The sequence below is a fragment of the Prinia subflava genome, chromosome Z (genome assembly GCF_021018805.1).
Source record: "Prinia subflava isolate CZ2003 ecotype Zambia chromosome Z, Cam_Psub_1.2, whole genome shotgun sequence".
Taxonomy (NCBI): Eukaryota; Metazoa; Chordata; class Aves; order Passeriformes; family Cisticolidae; genus Prinia; species Prinia subflava.
The window spans coordinates 95,500,979-95,524,172 of record NC_086283.1 but is presented as its reverse complement, the minus strand read 5'-3'; the positions used below and the strand labels follow the sequence as shown (position 1 = coordinate 95,524,172).

The 23,194-nt window shown below is 40.3% G+C and overlaps 1 protein-coding gene across 1 annotated transcript in view; it reads right to left on the bottom strand.

The window, feature by feature from the left end:
- PIK3R1 (phosphoinositide-3-kinase regulatory subunit 1) overlaps positions 1–21,811 on the bottom strand; it is a 60,523-nt gene extending 38,712 nt beyond the window's left edge. Inside the window, exons 1-2 of the mRNA XM_063422137.1 lie at positions 21,621–21,811; positions 16,343–17,095 (exon numbers count right to left, since the gene is read on the bottom strand). Of these exons, the coding sequence (XP_063278207.1) occupies positions 16,343–16,676 (334 nt within the window). The 5' untranslated portion in view covers positions 16,677–17,095; positions 21,621–21,811. The remainder of the gene's footprint in view (positions 1–16,342; positions 17,096–21,620) is intronic.
- Between the last annotated feature and the right edge of the window lie 1,383 nt (positions 21,812–23,194).

Genomic DNA, 23,194 nt, shown 5'->3' with positions numbered 1-23,194 from the left:
CCTTGAGAAGCACATTTAAAGCATTCTCATTTTATTTAATAATCATAATACATAAAAATTCTGGGCAGTACGTTTTTCTGCTCTGAAAGAATGCTTTGTTTTGTTACCTTTTTGCTGCAGAGAAACTAATGGGAGAAGAATGCCAACAAATCCCTGTCAAGCTATCCACAGACAAGAGATCTAGAAGAAAAGAATAGGCTCTTCACAACTGCAAGAAAAAGATAATGCATATTACTATGCTTGAGAAGTCAAGTTGTTTAGATCTGGAAGATTTACATAAAAGAACTGGCAGAAGCTGCTGACAGATAAAAGTCAACACTGCTCCTTCATCTTTTGGGAATTATGGGAAACATTTGTAAGTACACAGAAAGTTAAAAATAATGAGTGTATAGCAGTCACCCAGAAAAAAAAATGCAAACAATGGCAACAACTTTCCAGCACCATGACTTTTATGTAAAAAACTAATGTGTTTCAAATCAAATCAAACATGTTTCCTCCTCTAAAAAAAAAAAAAAAAGAAAAAGAAAAAAGAAAAAGCTTAGAGCTGTAGCTGTAGCAACAGAATATAGCAATGCTGAAAGGCAGTCTTATAAGAAAGTAAAACTGGGTTAATCCTTACAGCCATTAAACCATGGGGTGATCTGACATAAATACAGAAACAACATTATTAGGAAAATCCTGGACTGAACGTGCAGAGAGGTAATTCCACCATCCTCTCTACCTTCAGATGAACAAGAAAACCCTAAGACTATATGTAATAAGATTTTTTGACCCATATCATACTACTGTAGAGATTTCTCTGCATAGCAATATCAGTGTTATTTTCTTATTCCAATATATTTCACACTACTAAACAAAAAGGATGTCATGCAATAATAAATACATGTACTCAAATGCATGAACCTAAAGATCTCTCTTTCATGAATCACTGTTTGTTCACACTCCACTGCTGAAGTAGCTTTGATTCAGACCTTAGCACTTAAGGTGATGAATGAAATTTCACAAACCTTTACAAAGCTGTCAGGTTCCCAACTGGTTAACTAACTCTAAATGGCAAAAAACCTTCATTTGTGTACTGACCAGTACACTGTGTTTGTTATGAAATCCATATAGTGTAAAACTTGTTTATAGGAAGTGTGTAAGAAAATGGAAAATGACAACAAAGATGGTGCTCATGAAAAACTGGCTATATTTTTACATCACCATCTGCAAGCCAAAGACTAACTGAAGTCAGGGTAAGAAAGTATGAAAGAGGATTTCAGTCTGCAGTGGGAGCATTCATTTGCAAAGAGACCAAAAGCAAGAGACAAAGCCTTTCTAAGAAAACCCAAACACTTCAAATCCAAGAAATCCTTTTGCAGCCTTACAGTGTTAGAGTGTCTTGTGGTCTAAAACAAAGAAAAATGTCTCTTTTGTGAAAACCAGTGGTGTATTTTAAAGGAGTGAGACTGAGCAGAATAGGATGAAATAACTGCAAGAAATATTTTGTAGGTGATTTTGGAAGGTGTAAGCTACAGAAGGGCATAACTAGAAAAAACATAAATCTGGTTAAGAACTGACAACTTGTTCCCTATGATCTTGAGTTCAGGTGAATCAAATAAAAGGAGCTCTTTCATGAGCTGAGGCAGAAGCTCATTAAATGAGGGAGGCAGAAGCTCTTTTTAGGTCCTCTACAAAGACCCAAGAGATGAGTAAGAAGCATTCTGATCCATTGCTTCAGTTTTTATTTCTGGTATTCAGCAGCTGCCCTACACTGACCTACTTCAGCACAGCAGAAGGTGCTCTAGACATTCTCCAACTTCCCTGTAGAAAATTCATGGGTAACAGGATCAATGCTATCTCTGAACTTAGAGGACTACTAAGTGTATATGTGAGAATGACAAGAAACACTGATGTCTTGAATATTTAAGTGCTGCTAGTGTACAGATCTTCTAGAGGTCACACACATAAAACATCCAAATCAGTTTTTTCACCATCCTGCTCCTCCTAACCCATCCATATCTGAGAATATAGTGGCACTATCTATCTATCTATTTATTTCAATTTCCACATAGGTACAGAGCTTAAAGCAACAATCACTCAGCTGACTTGGAATGTTGTTTATAGGATGCAATAAATGAGTAAAAATAAATCCCTGACTTGCACTAGATGTGCTCAAACATGTGAAAAGGCCTTCTAGCTATGACTTACTAAGAAATGGGTGGGGGATTGAGAGGCTGAAAGGCTGCTGGCTGACTGGAGTAAGCCTTCCTCCACACTGGCCAGCAAGGACTGAGAATTGACTATTTTGTCAAAATGCCAGATATATTGTGGTTGATTTCCTGCTATCCTCCTGGGTGTTGGGTGGTGCAGGGGTTGGGGAGAAGAGAGGCAGAGAGAAAGAGAGGAAAGAAAGGAAATCCCGCATTTATAGTTGTTTCATTACTGTGCTCCAAAGGAATCCCTTGGTCATCTTGCCAGAAGAAAGAACCAGTTACCTTTATTTGGTCCTAGCAGAAAGGAATCTTTTCCTCATTTCATTTGCCTTTTCAAAGGTATGTATGTATTTAATTATTTAATTATCTATTTATTTAAATATTGTCCATGCCAGATAGAAAAAGGGTATCTCACTTAACTCCCAGATGAAAAAGCATTCCAAAAGAACCAATTCCTTTCTGAGAACAGGAGAAAGAGTAATACATTAATTTTAAACTGACCTGATTTTTCTAAAACACATATGACTCCTTGTTTTTAAGCACAACTCCCATGAATTGCCTGCGTGAAGCTGGAAAAACTTGCCTCCTAAATAGCTCAGATGTGGCAACTTCAGAGAACTTTTCTGAGGATTTTACAAGATAAAGCTCCTCAAAAATGGCAGATGCAGCAGACAGCAGACTCTCAAAAGTGGCAGGTCCTGCAATAGTCTTTCATGGTAAAAGAAGTCTTTCATGGTAAATGTGCCACTAGTAGCTCTAAAATGATTTAGACATATCAGTATGAGCAATCATCAAAACTGTGGCCTTATTTAAAGGGAAATTCCCTTTTATTTTTGTGTTTTGGTGGTTTGGTTTTTTCAAATAGCATAGTTCTTGATCTCTCAGGGGAGCCAGCTCTTCTGCTTCTCTTTTTCTTGCTTCAGTACATGAGTCTGCTTTTCACCTGTCAGCTTCCTACATTTCAAACCTTGCTTTCAAACTGAGAAGTCTTAAGAGACAGAGCAGAGCAGCTGGGTGTTCTGTAATGGTATTCAGCTAGGAGTGAACAATGCAAAGGACCAAGTGAAAATGCTGATCTGTGTTGCCTGAGGTTGAGAAGGAAGACACCAGTACAGTGCAAGGCCACAGGTATAGACTTCTCTAGATACATATGCTCAACTTCTTTGTCTGCTGATTCCAAACAGTTTCAGGGTACTTTTGGTCTAAACCTGTATGTACAAACACTGAGTTGCGAGGTTGTTGGTTCATTTTTTTTGGGGTTTTTTTTTTCCCCAGAATAGCTACGAATTACACACCACAAAATTAACTGCAGAAATTTAACATATACTGGCAGGCAACAGTGTAGTTTTGAGTCATGCTAATAAAGATCAGAACAAAGTTTCAGAGCCTATTATAGTGGCCACTTATGTCACAGTCTGACAGTGCTCTGTAAACATCCAAAACAAGCAGCACTTTTAAAAAAAATTGAGTCAGAAAATAAGCGTATATTAAAGATTTCTGACAAGCAGCAAATAGGTAACAAAATAATACTTAGCATGATAAAAAACACAGCTTTTTCCAGAACATTAACTTGACACTGAAATATGAGAATTTCATGCTTTTACTTCTGCATAGCTATCAACTTGAGCACAACAGAACAAATTAGAACCATTTTCAAATCTATTTTTTCTTGCTGGCTTTATAGCTTCCCCATGCTTTCTGCACATTACACATTCCCTCTCTTTTGCTCTCAGCATTTGGACTCTCTCCTTCAGGCATTCTGTAATCCTGCCAGCCAAAGAGCTTTGCTTTTAGTAAGTAGATCTGCCAACTTAAACACCAGTCTCCTAAGGCAATGAAATAATGAAACACACATGTATGTACTTGCACATAATCTGTCAAATACCTCTCTAGCCCACTACAAATGATTTTTGCAATCTGGGGTTTTCATAAGAGCATGCATTCATACATAGTTTTCAAAGATCAAATGCCATGGTTCTCCAGAGCTCTGTGTCTTGTTTGTACACTCAAGCCCAATGACCTTGGAATTTCCATATTAACATTTAAAGGTATGAAAAATGAAAAACTTAAAAACACAAAGATTGTGCAGAAAACTTCATATGGAGTAAGTATATCCTTCAATTTTTCCAAGTTGGCAGAGAGGTCTCCTGCAAGACAGCACAGATTCCTCCATGGCAGAACACTCTTTCCACGTTTCTAGTGTGTCTGGAAAGTTAATGAATAATCATGCCAGTTGTCAAGAGTATTTTTCATACCTCCCCCATTGCTCATCTATCATCCACACTTGATGTCTTGACTTCCACTTTCTAAACGAGTGTTTCCTGAAAGAGGAATCTAATGTATGATGCTAGCAACAGAATAACCCAGGAAAAGCTTTGAACTTTGTCATACTAGGATGATTAAGTAAGGTTGCAGTTTACTACATGGTAAGATAAAGGTCAGAACAAAAGCATCTTTCCAGGAAGCAAGTTATTGATCAGTATTAGAAAAACACAAAAACCAAGTTTCAAGAATGGTAATTTACTCTGTAAAGTTACCATTTGCAAAAATTCCTGTATTATGAATCATGACTACGATATCACAAAAAACCCCAAAAAAACTAATACAGATGCACAATAAAAACTTAAAGTAAGAGGTGCTTAAAACACATCACTGAAATGTTCTATTGTGAGACATGCTTTACATGTACAACAAAGTACTGAGAATTTGAAACTCTGGATTTCCAAAATCATGAAATAAGTTATGTTACCATTTTTGTTGAACCTGTGCACTCACATCCTAGTAAATCTTTTGGTTTTGATGCTTATATTTGGATTCCAGCTGGTGGAGTAAGAGGTATGCCAGGAATATTTGTTCTGCAAGGAATTGTTTTGACATCCAGTACACAGTAACTGAAGCCAGCCAAGGAATGAAAAGATGGTACTCACTCCTTGGGATAAATAAAGATTTACAGAGTCAAATGTAATGCATTTCTGGTTCCTGGTTTTAGTTATCACAATGAAATATAACTGCTAAGGTTCTTACATGTTAAGAGTTTTTAACAGTTACTCCCCAGGTTCATCTTCTTGAAGTGAAATCTACGTGACCCTCCTGTGACAAAGAGATTAGCCTTAAACTATTTAAAAGCACTAGGTTTGTTTGGTTGTGTTTTTTTGGTTGTTTTTTTGTTGGTTTTTTTTTAATCTGTTTAATTTACCTCATTCCTTACAGGAACCATGATAGCATCTTTGCTTACAACAGTGTCCTAAAGGTGACTTAGTATTTGTCATTATGAAGTTCTATGAAACACAAATTAGTCTTGTCATTGGAAACAGCAGAAATATCAATGAAAAAACCTATTTCCAGAGAGAAGGCTGAAGGCTGTGAAGAACAGGTGGCTTAATACCACAAACTGATCAAACTGAATAAAGCAATTTTAATTCAGTGAAAACCTCGAAAAAAACATAGCAAGAATAAGTAAGAAAAAGGGTGGGACAATTATATCACTAAAAAATGTATCAGATGGCATACACTGAAAGAAGTTGCACTTATACGCATAAACACAAGTTTTAGATGCAGTTTTGAAACCTTAATGTTCTTGTACTGTAGTGCACAGTTCATTGTCTAGACACATTAACATCAAGGGGATAAAACCCTGTATTTATTCTAAATACAATAAATTGTTACAGAATATACAAATAAAACTGTCACCATATCACTTCCTCAATTATAAAAAACCCTATTACTGTCACAATAGTTACCCTAACAGGTAGCCCTAAGGAAAACATCAGCCCTGCCACAGTATCTACCACCCTAGAGCAAATGTTTAACATGTATCAGAGAAGAGTTCTGAATATACTGAAAGAAAATAACTTGGTGAAAGCAATTTTTATACTGTCATCACCAAATACAATCAAATATATGTAGTTTCCCAAATGAAAACATTTTACTACTAAATTCACAATTCTTACCATTTTATTAAAAGGATAAAAAGTTAAGTAATATATACTAAATATGTACTAAAGGAAGTATTTTGGACTAATTAGTAATAGGCTTTAAATTCATCTAGAAGCTATGAGCTCAAAACAGGAATAACAGGGTGAAATTACATGCCCTGCATTAGCACAGGACCTCAGAAGAGGTGCTTACAAGAGTTTCTCTTACTTGCATTCAAAATTTACGAAAGGACAGTCAGACTCTGTTGTTGACATCAGAATTTATGGTGTAGTGTTTCATGCACATTCATATTCTATGATTCTGGTTTACTGGAATCTCTTCCAAAAAGACCTAAGATTTGTGCTCCAAAAGCTAAAGACATTAAGAATCTTGCCTAACAGAACTAAGAACTACGGGATTTTTCCCAATGCTGCTAAATCTTGACTATAGATCTGATCCTGTTCTTTCTGAAGTCGAGATGGGTTTTACCACCAATTTAAGGGAAAGCAGAATAGCAACCTATGGCTTCTTATATTAACAAGTCCTTAAAGTAAAGAAAAAAAAAGGTCCTCAATCATGTATAACATTTGCAAGAACATCAGTACTTTAAAATAATTTTATTTTTAGTTTGCATCCAAAAGGATTTTGAATAAAGGATTTTAATACTCTGTTTAGAAGAGAGCAGCTGACATTAACAAGCATGGGCATGTTCCATCCCAACTACTATACAATTTACCACCACATTTGATTGACTGGCTATTTAGTTCAAACAGACATTGAGAACTAAAAAACAAAAAACAAAACAACCCACAATCCGCCTGCCCCCCCACCCCCCCGCAACAAAATAACCATTCTTGTCTAATTGGCACGTTCTTACTGTATCATAATAAAGCCCTATATATTTGTCTCAGAGGAAACATCTGGAGAAAAAGCATAACAGTTGGTAACTGTCTTCCCCTTTTTTGCTGAAGTGTTCCTGCAACTCGAAGTCCCTCATCCTAAATCACTCTGGATGGCACTAGCAGCCCACTAGCTTTTGCAGTGAAGGTTTTAATATCAAAAATAGATAAATAGATGAGACTTTCAACTAGCTAAGAAGCAAGATTTTATGCTAGTTGCTCTGTAGCATACGTTGTTCAACCAGTGGTTTAATGTTATCCCCAAAAACAACCCTGAAAATAATGAGATTGTGAAAATCTCTCATTTCATGTTAGGAGGCTGCAGTTTACACAGGCTACCAGAAAAGTTTTAGAGTTGTAAGCACTAAGTATGATCCAAGAGGAATTCAGAAAAACATGAAAGTTGCAGGGAATGCACAGTAATCTTTCAACCAACAGTAATGAATTATAAATAGAGCAAAGAGAATTCAAACTTTCATCACTCTGTGCCCTTAAGAAGCCCTCGCTTAATGAACAGAGGTTCTATTTTCTGTTATTTCAGAAGAAATTTTTTGCTATTTGCTGTTTAGAATGCGTTCCTTAAAATTCTATCAGTTGGCCAGGCCAGATTACAAGGATGACTGGAAAAATCTTTATGCTTAGAACTGGCTTTCACTGGAGCAAAAGGCCCCCCTAAATCTTTTTCTTTCTAAGGAAATTGCCTCTTTAGCCCACAAATAATAGTGTAGCTACTGACTGGCTACACTATTCTGGCTTCAGAACAACAGAATAGACTTGGATGGGCCAGAATATATTCTGAATTCTACTTAAACATCTGTACAGATTTTACTCCTAAGTACCTAAAACAAGCCTTCACAGAAGACCTGGCACCTCACAGCTCTTTGCAGACCACATCAGGGCAGATGTCTCTCATGCATGTACCAGTCAACCAGGAGCAAAGCAGGAAATTATGGAGAGTTTTGCCACGGTCTCTGTCACTCTTCACCTGTGCCAAGCAGCTGAGTCTTGGCAAGGAGAAAATTCAAAGATAAGGTCAAAAACACAACAGACATTCCAAGCACAGCACACGAAAAATTGCAATGAAATTTGCATGAAAAAAAAAATAGCACTAGAGAACTGGAACGTGAGCTCACAGTGTTGAACACCATGTGCAAGTAGGAAAAAGACTGAAAACTTTTCCCTGTAATTGCTTATTTCTGGAATGTTCCTGGATAGAGAGATAATGAAACCAGATATAGCTGTGCAGCCTTATCTGTCATGATGTGTAATTAGTGGTTTCTTTCATTAATTCCCTAATTTAAGTGCTTTCATCTACCTCCAGCAAAAAAGAGCTGAGGAAGAGGACTTGGAAATGAAAAAGTAACCTCAGAAACTAAGAAGCTTCTCTTTGAGAGAGACTGCTGGAGAAGCTGTAACATGCTTTGAAACATTGATTTGCAGTGCACCATTCAAAGTTCCTTTGCCAAGACTAGTCCTCCATGCTTATCTGCTATCTACCAACGTTAGCCAAGCAGCGTGAAGAGATCTTGGAAGAAACAGGCGACAGCATTTAAGTTTTCTCTCCTAACCCCAACAGATAAATTCCACTGCTATGTCTGTGATCAAGACATACAAACCTGGTGCAGCCATGCCTCCTGCTAGGTTGTTGTGGTAATTCTATCCCAGCAAAAGCCAGCTCAGAGCTGCATTCCCTCTCAGACTACAGATCTCAGGTTGCACTACTCTTCCTTCCTTCCCAGATGGTAAGCAAGAGGCTATGGAACTGGAGTGTTCAAACATCCTGCATCCAACAAATGCAACCCCAGGGAGGAGACAGAGCAAGGTACAGACCACTTGAATTATACCAACCTAACATGCTTGAATCCAACAGTTTGGCTTTTTGCCACTAGCTTTACAACTTTAGGCATGCATGTGTTTTATAAGGAAGCATCAAAATGTTCAAGGAAAGCAGACTTAACTTTGTTTTTCTAAAACATAGACACTAAAAAGAAAAAAAAGAAAAGGCAAAAAAAAAAAAAAAACCAGAGAGAAAAACCAAGGCCAACTATTTTACTGATATAAACTGAAAAGATACAATAATTGCTCAGGATGTTCTGGAACCTGAATGGATTCAAAGTAACTGCCAGTCCTGCAAGAGGTCTCCCTTCTGCAGGAGCATCTTCCCATCCCAGATGCCACCAAGTGATTCACCAACACAGATGGAAACTGGCATGTTTAGACCTACCAAAGGCAGATCTCACTTCTTGCCCTCAACATCCACAATCTCCAATGAAGAAATTATCTCCGATACTGACCTCTGGGAAATGTTCTAGAATAGCAAATTATGAGGAGCATACACAAACAGACCTAGTGGATTGTACAAGAAAAATGTCTGACAGCTAACTGAATTGTTAAAAATGCTTTTCATCATTCATGTAATAGTTTATGTAAGAGTTTTGAAGTATAAAATAGCCTCAAAAGATATTTTTAAAGTGCAGAAACCATATGGAATCGCATCTTTCCCTGGATGAGGGCAGTCGTGTGTTTTTGAAAGTCTGCCTTGACATCTTGTTACCTGAAAAGGCATCAACTGAAATATAATTTTTTCATGTTGTTTTACAAGCAAACTATTTTATAAAGTGGGTCAACATGTGAAAATAAAGAACAAGATTTGGATGCTATTCTTGTGGACTGTGGCATACAGTATTTATAAAAGACTGAAAAAAGCCCAGTCATGCTAGTAGAAAAGGTTACATCTGCTAATACTTTATGAAAAGATTTCAGGTAATGTCTAAGGATGCAGGCATTTATACAGCACAGTGGAAAAAAAGAAAACAAAAACCAACCCCCCAACAAAAAATCTACACAAGTGCCTTCTCTTAATGAAACCATCACAAAAGAGAATTGCATTTTTGACATGTATTTTGCTGAAAGTATGAACAAAAGTTAGTAACCATTAACCAGAGTTACTACTTTTTTTTTTTTTTTTAAACCAGAAATTCTTTCTAAATTCTCCCAAGTACTTAGATTCTCACCAAAGTATTCTCAGGACTTAATACCCTTCTCCAATTAAAATAAGCATGTCTTTAATATTGTGTAATTCCCTTTGTCATTCTTCGCTATGAAAATAAAGAAGTTCTTTGTATTCTAGCCTTCAGATTGATTTCATGGATGTTCATCATGGAGAGAGGCTTTGGAGTGAGACGCAGATGTGAAACAGTGCACAGCCAGCTGCAGTTACAGACGTGTGTTCTTTCACACAAGAAAATCTGGATGCATAGATGGCATCACACAACTATTCAAGCGGGCACAGTTATTTGCTCAGGGTGCAGAGTGATCCATTCTTGGCAAACACTTAGTACCATGCATTGCTGAAACTCACAAACTGATGTTATCGTATGCAAGCCAAAGTAAGAACTATTTGCTAACCACTGAATGTTTTTTTCAGATGTTCCTGGATCACAGCTACAGTACCAGACCAAGATAATTCCAATGAGAGGTGTAGGCGAATTCACCTTTACCGTGCTTTACATCTGCCCCAGCTTTCATGTCAGCACAAGGTACTAGCAGACTAAATCAGCATAACAGAAGGCTAAGGAAAGGTAAGCAAAGTCACTCAGCATAGTGCCATTGTTGCAATCCCAGAAAGACACATTAAAACCAGCATGATACAAAACAGACAAATATTTGTTACAGCATCAGAATACGAGTGTCATTCTTTCAGCTTCTTAATGCAAAATTAAGTGTAGTGTAAAAGAAGGCATTATTTTTATTAGATTAATTAGATTGACACAGTCCAGGAAAAGAGATACATTTCAGTCACATAAGCCTTTTCAGTCTAAGTTCACCTTTGAGAATTAAAAGAGGGTTCTGTATGCATCAAGTGATATATTTTTCACAGGAACATATATTGTTCAAGTAAAGTATTATTTCAAAAAGCTCTCTGTCTAATTTTTATCCTGAGAGGATTAAAATGCCACATGGAAGATGCTGGGTTTAAAGGTCCTTCCTCCCTCCTGCTTCCTTCCTCCTGTACCAGCAGATGGGGCCACGCATCAGCCATGGACTTGCCCAGGCCGTGTATCCACGTGCAGTTTGTACTCGTACTTGCAAAGCCTGTCCCTGTGCTCCCTGTGGTGCTTCCGAAGACTTTTTTAGCTATTATCAACCCTGATATTATCACTGTGAAAAAAATGCTCTATCTCACTTCAGTAGAGCTTGTAAAAATCTTGGCAATCATTGGTGATAAAGCAGGTGGCAAGGACTCTGTTTTCAGATTCATGCACTTACCTGGCAGCTAGAAAATTGTCTAGAAATGTGATCACAAGCAGCCAGCAAGGCTTTATGACAAGAACTTGTCCCATTTCTCAGTGCAAGTCAAACTCAACTGACATGAAAATTCATGACTGCAATGCAGTTCTGATAACTACAGCAGGGCAAATACTTAAACTGGTTCTAAAAAGTAAGAATTCAAGGGCACTGGCTTGAATGGTAAATATATTTACCATTTTTATTTGTCATGAGATAGTGACTCATCACTTCATCCCATAATTTCCCTTTTCCATTTGCCTAAATCAGGCAAGATGACTGTTTTCTTCCCAATGGAGGCTCCAGGTTCGCTGCATTTTACTCACTCTTATGTCCCTCAATGCACAAATGTAAATAATTTTCACAAATGGATTGCTACACCGGCTTTATAGCAAAATTAAAGAAACAAATCCTACAACACATTCAGTTAAACCATGCACAAACGGTTTTATGACCTCTGTCAGTTTGGATCTCTGTCTGATATTGCACAACCTGGTTGAGGAAAGGAAAGAGTTTCCAAATGTTCCGTATTATTATCTTTCTGTAACTGGCTGATTTGTATCTGTTATAGGAGAAGAGTAAAAAAAAATTTGGGCCTTTTCTTTTAAAAAATAAATCTGTTTTACAGCTTCACCACAAGAAGGAAGAGCTTAGATTATTTTTAGGCTCAAAATCAGCTGAAATAGTACAAAGTGTCAACACAAGCAACCCTTTTAAGTTACACAGGAAGTTGCAGGAAGTGCCAAAACATCAAAACAGACAAATTATTCATATAAAGTTCTGGTCTGTCTTTCTGCAATCTGATCTTCATTTCAAAGTGAGAATTTAGCATTCCAAGTTAAATCTGAAAGTATTTCAGTCCATCAATCAAAGCTTTATGCGCCAAAGTCTGCCTAAGATCAGCCTTCACAAACCAGGTAGGGAAATGATACTGTGTGAATCAACTCTAAATGCATGCAGTCATATCAGATGAGCTGAATCCACATTTGCAAAACGTATCTGGACATTGTACAGCTTATGCACTTTTCATTTGCAAAGAATTGAGGAAAACTGGGACGAGCAAGAGTAACCAGCCTAACGTAGCTTCAATTACGAAAAAACCCAAAAAAAACCCAACCAAAAACAAACAAACAAACAAAAAAACAAACCTAAAAAAACCAACCAACCAACCAAAAAATCACTCCAAGAGAAAAAAATCCCTAGTCATGTAAAATCTTTACTGTTTCATATAAACTTCAGATGCCTAATGGGGGAAATAAAGGTGACCCTATGCTGTGTCTCCACTGTTGCAAGCTCAATCCTCCCAGCAGCAGCCAGGCACCCTTGTCAGGGTGGGAAAAAAAAATGTGGCAGGTTGGTCCATTTGGAACCTCAGCACAGCAAGAGGAATTACATCTGCTCTGCCATAGCTCTGACATGCATCAGGCCTGAGACTGGAAGGTGCTAGAGACTTCTTGGGACTTTTGTTTCTCTTTTATTTTTATATCCTTTCAGATGCAATTTAAAAAAAAATCCCCACAAAATTGGCCTAAATCTAGCTCCCTTTTTGACAAAGATAAGGGGAAGACAGGCAAAATGTAACAGTCCTAAAATTTCAGCCAAGGAATGCCAATTCTTGTCTTAACCAATGGTTCTAGAAACTTAAATAACTCATGAATAAAATAAAAACATGGGGAAAGATTTAAGTGTTTTAATGGAATTTAAGACCACCAGCAAGAGGGGTTTTGTTTTCAGATTGGCTTTTAACATTTAGGAAGCTCCCTGTTTCTAAGACTGACTGTATAAGACATGGGCCTGATGAGCAGCTCTGCCCATGCCACCAGCCTCATTGACTGCAAAGTGTGCTCAGATGTCTGTGATTATTTCTGTATGAGTAATATGCCATTGTGAGGACTGGCAGCATTGTGCTTAAATACTGCAAATTAGGTCTAATACAAAAAACAATATGGACATTGATGAGCAATTGATCAGGCTTAATAAAGCCCAGGAATTATTCAGAGTGAATAATTAAGTATTAAAGAGTATTGAAAATATTAAAAAGTGTTTTCTTCAAAAAAATAAACCCACGTTTAAGGCAAAATTAAAGGAACTTCTTTGATTATACATATTCTTTGAAATCTCAAGTTTCTGATACTCTTATTCAACATATATGCAACAGGGGTGCATACTGAATTGTCTCTTTACAGAATTAAAAAAGCATACAAATTACAAATAAATGAGGTATGTTTAGGAAGTCTTTAGTTACAGTTCCCCATTAATTTGTCATTTGAATCTACAGTACATTCAATCCATCAAGTAGTGAAAATGTAAACTTGACTGCTTTTGGTCAGGTAAGTTTCACACTACACATTAATTTATTTGAAACACACTCTAAGGCTGTAGAGAGAAGTCTCATCCTTGGAAGAATCTTTTGGCCTTCTGCCCATTACATTGGCTGCTGGACAATGTTAACTTTACTATTCCCTGCCCCAAACAACATAATAAAAATAGTGAAGCCATCTGGAATTCAAACATATATTGCTACATTGCTCTTTATCTGAACTACATAAAACCTCTGGTTTTACTCTAATTTTTATACCCTTCTGCTAACTTTAAAATTTCACCTTCATTTTGATTTTTATAACACTCTTTCAGTACAACATTTCCAAATTTGTTTCTAAGGTTCAAAGCACTGTCTGCCTTTGATCTCTTCTAGGAGAGAAAAGATCTGTACAGATACTACTTACAGAGACTACTTACAATTACTTTTCCTAATTTCTTTTAGGGAAGCATACTTTATTTTAACAGTAACTAAGCCTGATGTTCAAATTTCTATTCAGGAGGATCTAATCCCTGGTCTTAGGGCATTATGGAGGTATCTAGCCTCTTATATGAAGCTTAAAATCTTTAATTCAAAACCAGCTATGGGAATTTTTTTTTTATGAGAAGAAAACAAGCTTGCTGCAAGCTGATTCTTAAACATTTTGGAGCACAGCAGGATTATGGGTGCAGAGTTTGAGATGAAGATTCCCAGTTAAATCAGAATACTTTCTTGTTTCCAATTCCCATAGTCCCATGATATTAAAAATAAATACATTGCACATAAATAGTACTTTGTCTAAAGGCAATAAAGCTCACATAGGAGGTTATACATAAGCAGAGCCCCCCAAATCTGGAGCAGAATTTCCCAAAGTAACTCCCAGCAATGGAAACTCCCATAAATGTCTGTTACAAACACAGTCCTGAAGCAGGCTTGGAAACAGCAAGATTAACACCAGGACTTCCCAGTGCAGTGCTGTGGCCAGCTCACAGCACAGAGCTGTGAACAGAAGCATGGAGCAAGCATGACTACAGAAACCAAAGAAGTTACCAAGTGCTACTTTTTAAACCAATAAACATCGAAGCCGGGATGCTGGTTACTTCACCACAGCACGCACATGTAAAGAATGGAATTTTCTTTCCATTCTCTGCCCCTCAAAATGACCTGTCAGCATTGAGGTGTCTATCCAAAAAGCCATGTTTTTTCTGCTGTTAAATAGATTGGTGACAAATATCTCCACAGAGATAGGGTTAAGAAAAGAGTCAGTGTCACCTGAGCAGCACACATTAATATCCAATACAAGGAACGATCGAAAACGCAATAGTTTTTCCTCTTCAAAGGAAATACTCCATTTTCAGAACTATGCTAATGAAAGAGAAAACATAAGGCTCTAATGACTTGCAGTTAAGAATTCAAGGACTTCAGAGATAGGGGCAGTACAACTTAAAAGGCCGCTACATCCTCATCTGCTCTCAACTTCATCCTAGCAATGATGTACATCTAGGCACTGCAGACTTACAAGCAACACTTGCTACAGAACATTGATCTACAAACCAACCTAGAAATGCTTCTGCCAGGTTAATTTGGTTGCCACATACATTTTTGTATATTTCTGCCCTTATCTTCGCTGGGTATCAGCACAGCTGAATATAAACTTATAATATGCACAGAGGGATTAAAGTTGATAAACTGATACCACAAATTTGCAAGTGATGCTGCAAACACTTCTGTGTAGGCAGTGTGGATACTATTCATTACTGTGGTGTCACTGAAAATCATGGTCACATACTACAACTTTTATTACCTACACCTAGAAACCCAGAGAATTGATTAAGTACTAGAAGTTGAAGAAACATAAGCTGCTCTAGCCTTCTCCAATAGGCTGTAAAGTCTATTCTAACATGTACCTGGCTTATTGATCTGTAAAACCCACTATCTGAATGTCAGTAGGTAAAGGAGACAAAATGACTTGGAGGAAGGTTTTTTTTGTTTCTTTTGGTTTTTATCCCAAAGCTTTTCAAACTATAAAAGAAGAGACGTGTTTCTTCTCTTAACAGAAGAGTTCTGGTAAAATTCTGAGTTCTACCTAAGACACTGTTGCAAATACAGGTTAAAAAGCAACTCAGGAAGATACTTCCTCTGTTTAACCTTTTTTTTTAATATAAGGCTATCTTTTCTACTGCAAGCCATACCCCCCAAAATGATAAATCTGAATTTCTCTTTATCAGCATTTCACTGTTCATTTAAAATTATTCATTCTTACCTTTAATGGCAGAGGTAACCCCCCATGACAAGAATGTATCTTTTGCTGCTAGCAAGGGATTTGTGGTAAGAATACACTTTTATTTAGAATGCATAGTATTGGACTAACTGAGCACTTTCTCACTCTCTAGTGAGTTTGATGAACCACAAAAGGAAACACTTCCATCAGTTTCTTAGAAACCTAAAATAAATGTTAACTGGCGCTTTTTTTTCCACTTCAGTTTTTTACAGTGGAGAATTATAAACATACTTTCCAACCTGTGAGATGTACCTCACAGTAAGTCACTGGTCCCTGTGCCTGAGATGAACGACATGGAAGTACAAAGTGTGTGAGGTAAATATTACAACATAAAAACAATTCTTAATTGACTGAAATGAGCTGTATGTTAAAAGAGCTGACCAGCAGGTGCTGTATACACGAATGGACACTCAGACAAGACTGTGAAACAAAAATACCTGAAACCATGCTTCTTCTGTATACTGACCTTGTTGTTCACTCTCTGATTCAGCTTTTGCAGGACTTGGTGCCACTGGAAGAGGCCGAGGAGGACGAGGCTTTGGAGTGGGGGGAGATATTTTTTTTCTTCCAATGTATTCTACATAAGTTCCTGGGAAATCCCCCCTCTCCCCTGTGGTTTCATTAAAGCCATTCAACCAACCAATTTCCTCAGGCTTTGCTTCTTCCCCTTCACTGAATCCAAGTGCTAGCAAGGTACCTTTATTCACAGTTAATATGTCTCCTAAGTGCAAGTCAATGTCTTCTTCTCGCTCTTTTTTGTAGTCATATAAAGCTCTGTATTGATATCCCTCAGCACTCATCTTGGCAAATGATTTAACATTCAAAAGTGTTATGAAACAGTATTAAAATGCAATTGTCCAGTTATAGTTTTATGTACAGAGAAATTCAAGATGAATTAAATGGGATGATGAAAATGTCTCTTAAGTAATAAAATCCAACAGAGAATGAAAAAACACTAGTCTGCCTTTTCACCGCTGACGTTTTTACCAATGTATTTATTCTTAGTCACTGTCTGTTGCAGAAGTTAAGTGTTCCAATCCTTCTGTGTCCAGCAATATTCTTCCAATTAGTTCTTTTCCTGGGCTTGCCAGCACTTCTCTGTCTCCAAACACAAGTTCAGCCAACTCTTCAGCCAGTCACACTTTCTTCACATGTATTTGCCACAGACTGCCCACATACCTTAAATATGCTGCCACCAAACTCTGCACACATGCTTTTCCTGGAAAGAGAAGAGAAATCTGATTAAATCATTTCACATTCTCTTGATGATTGTCAACTTTGTATTCTACCTTAAGCTTTCTGCAACTCTAGCAAAGACTGTGTCCCACATTAGAACCCTATGTAACAATAAAATCAAGTAAGAGCACAAAAAATATCTCTTGCTAATGTTTGTATTTTTATAAAGGATATATGTCAAATTACTTGAATCAAATTTGTACCCCTGCAGTATGAGGCATGCTTCCCTCTCTGTGAGTATTGGCTACTGGAAAGTCTCAGGGTGAGAGGTCCAAGCCCTGGAGCTATCCCTCCAGTGCAGTATCTAACCTGGCAGCAGATTTTATATATCATCTCCCTGAAGCAGATAGCCACACCCCTTCGCCAAAAAAGGTCTGTCAAGACAGAGGAGGAGCTTACTGTAATTAGCATTGACCACTGGGTATTCAGCCTCCTCCTGTTTATGAAAAGGGTGAAGATGGGCAACAAACCCCATCCTAAACCCTGTATTTCAAAAACCTTTTGGAGGAACATGTCTTCTCATAATCTGTAGGAGAACCAAAGACTCAAAAGAGCTTTTACTTGATGACTACCATATTTTCCCTTTTTCATTTTTAAAGAGGGGCTTTACCATTCCCCCATCTTCCAGATGTTTTTTTAATGTGTTTATAGTATAATACTAGAAAAACAATCAGCAACTGAAACAGGCACACCCAGACCACCTAAGCAGCCCAAGCAGGAGTAAAGTATCAGGGTGTATGCTTAAATTACATTCAAGGCAAGAGAACACAGGCCTGAACTTTTGGCTCAAGGTTGCCCAGCCATAAAGTAAAAGAAAAAATATTACTAAAACCCGACTTAATTTAGAGACCAGTTGCTTGAAGACATATAGAACAGTGAAAGCTTTCTAAACATTATTTCAACTGTTACTCATTTTCATCTACTTAAAAAGACAAGCCAAATCATAAATTGAAATGCTATACTGGAAATCAGAAAGTACTAACTACTCCAAGCTGCACTGAAAGTCCTAAACTGCATCTGAATAAACGACCTGAGAGAGCCGTGTAATACCAGCAGGTAAAATATGGACTGTGTACTATGTACTCAACGTATAGAAAGCTCTTTTTATTGTGAAACACTCCCTTTTTACACTGTAAAGAGACACCAGTAGACAGGGCTGGAACAGGGAACATCTGACAGCTCTTTTCCACACCATTTTTTCTAATGTCTCAGTCATCAAGTCCGTTGAAATATGACTAACTGACAAGCTAAGAAGTGTTTATAAGAATGCATACGGGCTTTCTGTGCCAGTGAATGAACCTGATCCCTAACTTGTATGTAGCTCTTCTTCAGTCCGTCAGGTCCTTGCAACATGTTGCACAACATCTCTTGTGACAGAACACAGAAGAAAATCTTGTGAAGTTCTTGAAGAACTTCCTTACCATCCCTTGCAACTAGTTTTTGTTGTAGGAAAGAATTATTTGAGCCTGAATTTGAGACTTCCTATTTCAAAAGGCTTGCAAGTAAGTATTTATTCTAACAACTTGCAAATCTATTCATGTGAATTAGGCACCTAGCTCCCACTGAAGTTTTAATCAGAAATTTCTGAAAAACCAAACTAAGCTGCCTACCTCATGCTACCAAATATCACAGACTTTGCAATTAACATGAACAGTTTCACTGATCATGAATTTTGCCTCTTCTGCTAGAGAAAAGTCTACCAACAAAAACTGGAGAAAAAGTACAAGTATCAATGTATCAACTAAATGGCAGAGAAGCCTTTACAAAAGCATAGATTTTTCCTGTTTCATGTAGCAAGAGAAAAAAATGCACTTAGAGAGTTTTGATCCAAGTGTTATGATTAATACAAATGTTTCCAATCAAAACCAACTATGCACACAGCAAAGCCTGCTAGAAAATTACCACTTTGACTACTTTAAATACTCTGAAATATTTATTTTCTTTTTAGGGAAGGTTCAACAAGTGCTCAGCTACAACTACTTATTTAAATCCATTTAAATTTAAATGCCTATGGGCATTTTGGCAGGCAATGAAGTCTTCTAAACACTGCAGAATTCAACTGACTTGACCTACTCCTCAGATCTTTTATTATCAAACGTATCACAGAAACTTTATAGCCATATATTTAGAATGAGTGTTTCTGTCTCTCATGCACCTTTTGAAAATACAGAACTGGAAACGTTGTAGTAACGCAAGAACTTCTTACCAGAATTTAAAGCGTATTTTAAAAACTCAAAACATTAGAAAAACTCAATGAAGTTGTGGTAGCAAAGTTTCCCTAGATCCAGTTCCCCTGGGGAGCTGCAGTACCTGTTCATGCTCACTTATCAGCACCACCCTCAGTACAGAGTCCCCAGCATCTGACCTCCTGGTTTATGGTTCGTGCACCTGGAGACATTCCTGTGAGTCAGCCGTTCTGAACTTCTCCGATTTATGCCTTTTTCTGTTGTTACTATGTGTCAGGTTCAGGGATGAACTAAGACTCAGAGTTCCAAGAATCTTGCAGACAGATCTAGTACAGGGACAAATAGCAGTTTTCCACACTGGCTCAGTAACACCACAGTGTATCCAAAATGCCCTCTCAAAGCGCTTTGCTAAGATCCTGTATAAAAAAATTCTCTTTACTCCAGCTGAAGTTACACGGCCTCAGGCATTTGACTCAAACTGACATAAGCTGACTGGTTCTAAAATATATAGCTTGGACACCCTCTTAGATTAAACAAACCAAACACTTCAGGGAAGAAACACTCTTATATTTGAGATGATGTATTAGTGGATTTCCATTTGGCTGGTCAAATGGAAAAGGGGGAAGAAGTATTGTTGTTCATTTGGGTTTTTTTATTTTCTGTCTAAGAGCTTGATGCCACTAAAAGATTCCTGAGTTCAGGCAGAATTCTGGTCTCTCAGCAGAATGGTTTATGTTGGGCATTTCAGTAGTGATAAAACTTAAAATGCAACAGAAAAACTCAACAGTCCTACAAATTTAGGTCGAAAAGGAAGGGGACATGAAATCTTCCCCTTCACCCTCCCCTTCTTCCCCTGTTAAAAATGACATCTGGTTCTCCCACTTCACTGGTACCCAAGTGTTTCCTCCCACACAAGCTATCATGCCTTTGGTACTGGAGGATAAAAACTTCTACACTGCATATGTATGCACAGTGATACCAGAGGGGTGGGCTGGTAACTGGTGCAGCATCCCTAATATAAGATGCAAAGATTTTTTTCACGTTTTTATTATCAAATTTAATAACCATATCTCCTTGCACTGCAATCTCTCTAATACTAATTCCAAAAATCCCTAGAGGAATAGTGTCTAACACAAGCTTTCCTTCCACTGCAGGATAAGCTTGGTAGATAGAGGAGCTGACTAACATACTCAGGGAGACACTGAAATAATGAGAATTGAAGGGTGAGCAGGGAAATTTGCTTGGAGACCGACTCTTCTCCCCACTAGGTGTCTACACACCTGTGACTCAAACTGCAGCTTTCTCTGAAGCATGCTCTCCAAGTGGAGACGACCAAGTATAACATTAGAACGCTATTTTCTGCAAGAAAGTGAGCTCGGTGATATATCACGAAGTAACACCTTTATACCGCTTCCAGTCTGAAATAATAATTTTGAATCTTTGGAGATTCTGTAACAAGTCTTTGAACGAGTTCAAATACATACACGTTAAATAAGTACTCTGAGCACTGTACATCACATCTCATTCTGAAACATCTTAAAGACCTTACAAAGACTGCAAACTATGGACGAAGGCAGGTAAGCTTCAAGACCACTTCGGCAGAATAATTACATTAACAACGACAATTGAAAAACTTAGGAAAACAGTACAGTCTGAACTTCCTCCCGTTGAAGTGGCCGGCGGGCTAACCACTGCTGAGCCCTGCACCGGCACGAAGCCCCCGCCGCAGAGCAGCCGCTCTCCGGGGCCGGTGCTCGGGGTGCTGCAGCTCCTGCAGCGCCGGGGCAGGGCTGCACCGAGCCGGCGCTCGCCGGCGCCGCGGGGACGATGGCGGAGCCCCGGGCACGGAGAACGCCGCGCCGACCGCTCCCGCCCCGGCGTTCCCTACGGACACCCCTTCCGCCGCCTTGGGGGCCGCATCCCGGGCACCAGCCCGGCTCCCCACGCCACCCGGGGCCGGGGCTCCCGGGCAGCCCGTCGGCGGCCGCGGCGCGCCGCTCGCCCTGCCCGTCCAGGAAGCGCCGGGCCGAGCCGCCCCCGGTGGCGCGGGGTGAGGCTGCACCGTCCTCGGGGCTCGGCCACGGCCGCAGCGGACGGCCCGCCCCGGCCTGCCGCGCCGGAGGGCTCGGCGGCGCCACAGCCCGCCCCGCACGGGGGAAAAGTTGCGCGGGGCGGCGCTGCCGCTCGGACTGTCACCCCGCGGGGCCGGCCGGTGCCCGCGCTCCGGGCAGCGCACGGCCCCGCACCGCCCCCTCCCGCCCCGCTCCCCTGCCCCAGCAGCCGCCCGAGGGGCAGCACCAGCTGCAGCGGGACTCGCTTTACCTCGGCAGCAGCAGTAGCAGCAGCTGCAGCAGGAGCGGCGGGGCCGTCAGCACCTCGCTCCCACCGCCGGGCAGCCGCCGCCGCGACGCCCCGCTCTCTTTCGTGCGCCCGTCCCGCCGCGCTCCGGGACCCGCTGCCCGCACCGCGCTCGCCGCCTCAGTGCCTCGGCGCTGCCGTGCCCGCCGCCGGCTCTGCCCCCGCCCCGCCCCCGGCGCCTCCGCCAACCCGCTGTGGCACCGCCCCGCCGCGCCCGCTGACTGACGGCGGCCCCGCCCGCCCCCGCTCCGCCGCGGGCTCGGCGCTGCCCGGAGCGGGGCCGGCCGCCGCTGCGCTGCCCCCGGCTCCCCGCCGCGGCCGGCGGCCTTTGGGTCGCGTCCTCGGGCGCGGCGCCCAGCGATGCCTGCGAACTGCCTCACCCCGGGGAGGCCGGTCCAGGCCGGGAGGCGGCAGCGAGAGGAGCACGTGCTTCTGCCTGGTTCCTCGTTGGGGATTTTCCTCCTCTCTTTTCCTTCCTGCCCCCCACCGTTAATGTGCTTTGTCACGTTGGTGAAGTGTGAATTTGGTGAAGTCCAGAACAAAACCAGCCCCCGTGGGTGCCCGGCTGTGTGCGGAGCTGGGTCGTGCGGTGCAGCCAGCGGTCCTCCCTCGGTGGAGCTCCCGGTGCGGGGCTGCTCGCCCGGGGCCGCCTGGCAGCGGTGGGCAGAGCCACACTCCGCACGGCCCGGCCAGCCCGGGGCCCTGCACCGGGAACCGCCACACGCCCCTCAGCCTCAGCCTGGGTGGAGGTGGCAGCTGTCGGCAGCAACAGAGACCGCCAGTTGATAACCAGTGCCCGAGCTTGAAAGGCTCCGTGCAGTGCAGAATGAAATTGTTTATTCCCTGCTGCAAGGAGCACACCACCTCCATTGGATCTGACAACGCGAGGGTGTGGCATAACACCACGAGCTTGCAGCGAGACAGCCGTGCTGCAGATGTATCTACTGCGTTAGGACAGATCTCCGTTTAGATACTAAGTATGTGTACAAGAGTTACCACGACTGCCACTATGAAAGTAGACAATGTGGTCTAAGCAAAGATAGAGCACATCCAGGGTGGCAGGGAAGGAATGCAAGGGCAGCCGTGCAAGAAGCAAGGCAAAGGTTCATGGAGGCCTATGGTGAACACTGGTACGGGGGTTGACCTGCTTAAGAGCAGCCAAAAGAGCGATAACACAGAACTTCCGAAGTGTTTGCTGCAGACAGGGTGCAATGCTCAGGCCATGAAGTACCTTGTAAGAAACTGTACATCTGGTAAAGTAAGACAGTCTGAATTTTAATAATCTGAAGAAGAGTATGTATTGTCTGGGCAGGAGGGAAAAGTGTGTCTTGTTTTAATCTGACATTCTGAAACACTGGATTATTTTATGGTCTGATGATGAGCAACAGAAAGAAAAAGTGGACCAGGACTTTACTACAAGCTTCTGTCAGGTGCAATAGATGAGATTTTGAAATCCTTAGACTTTTGGAGGTATTTATCTGGAAAAATGTTCTAAACCAAAAATTTTGATTTTACTGAGTGTGAGGTAAAGGTAGGAA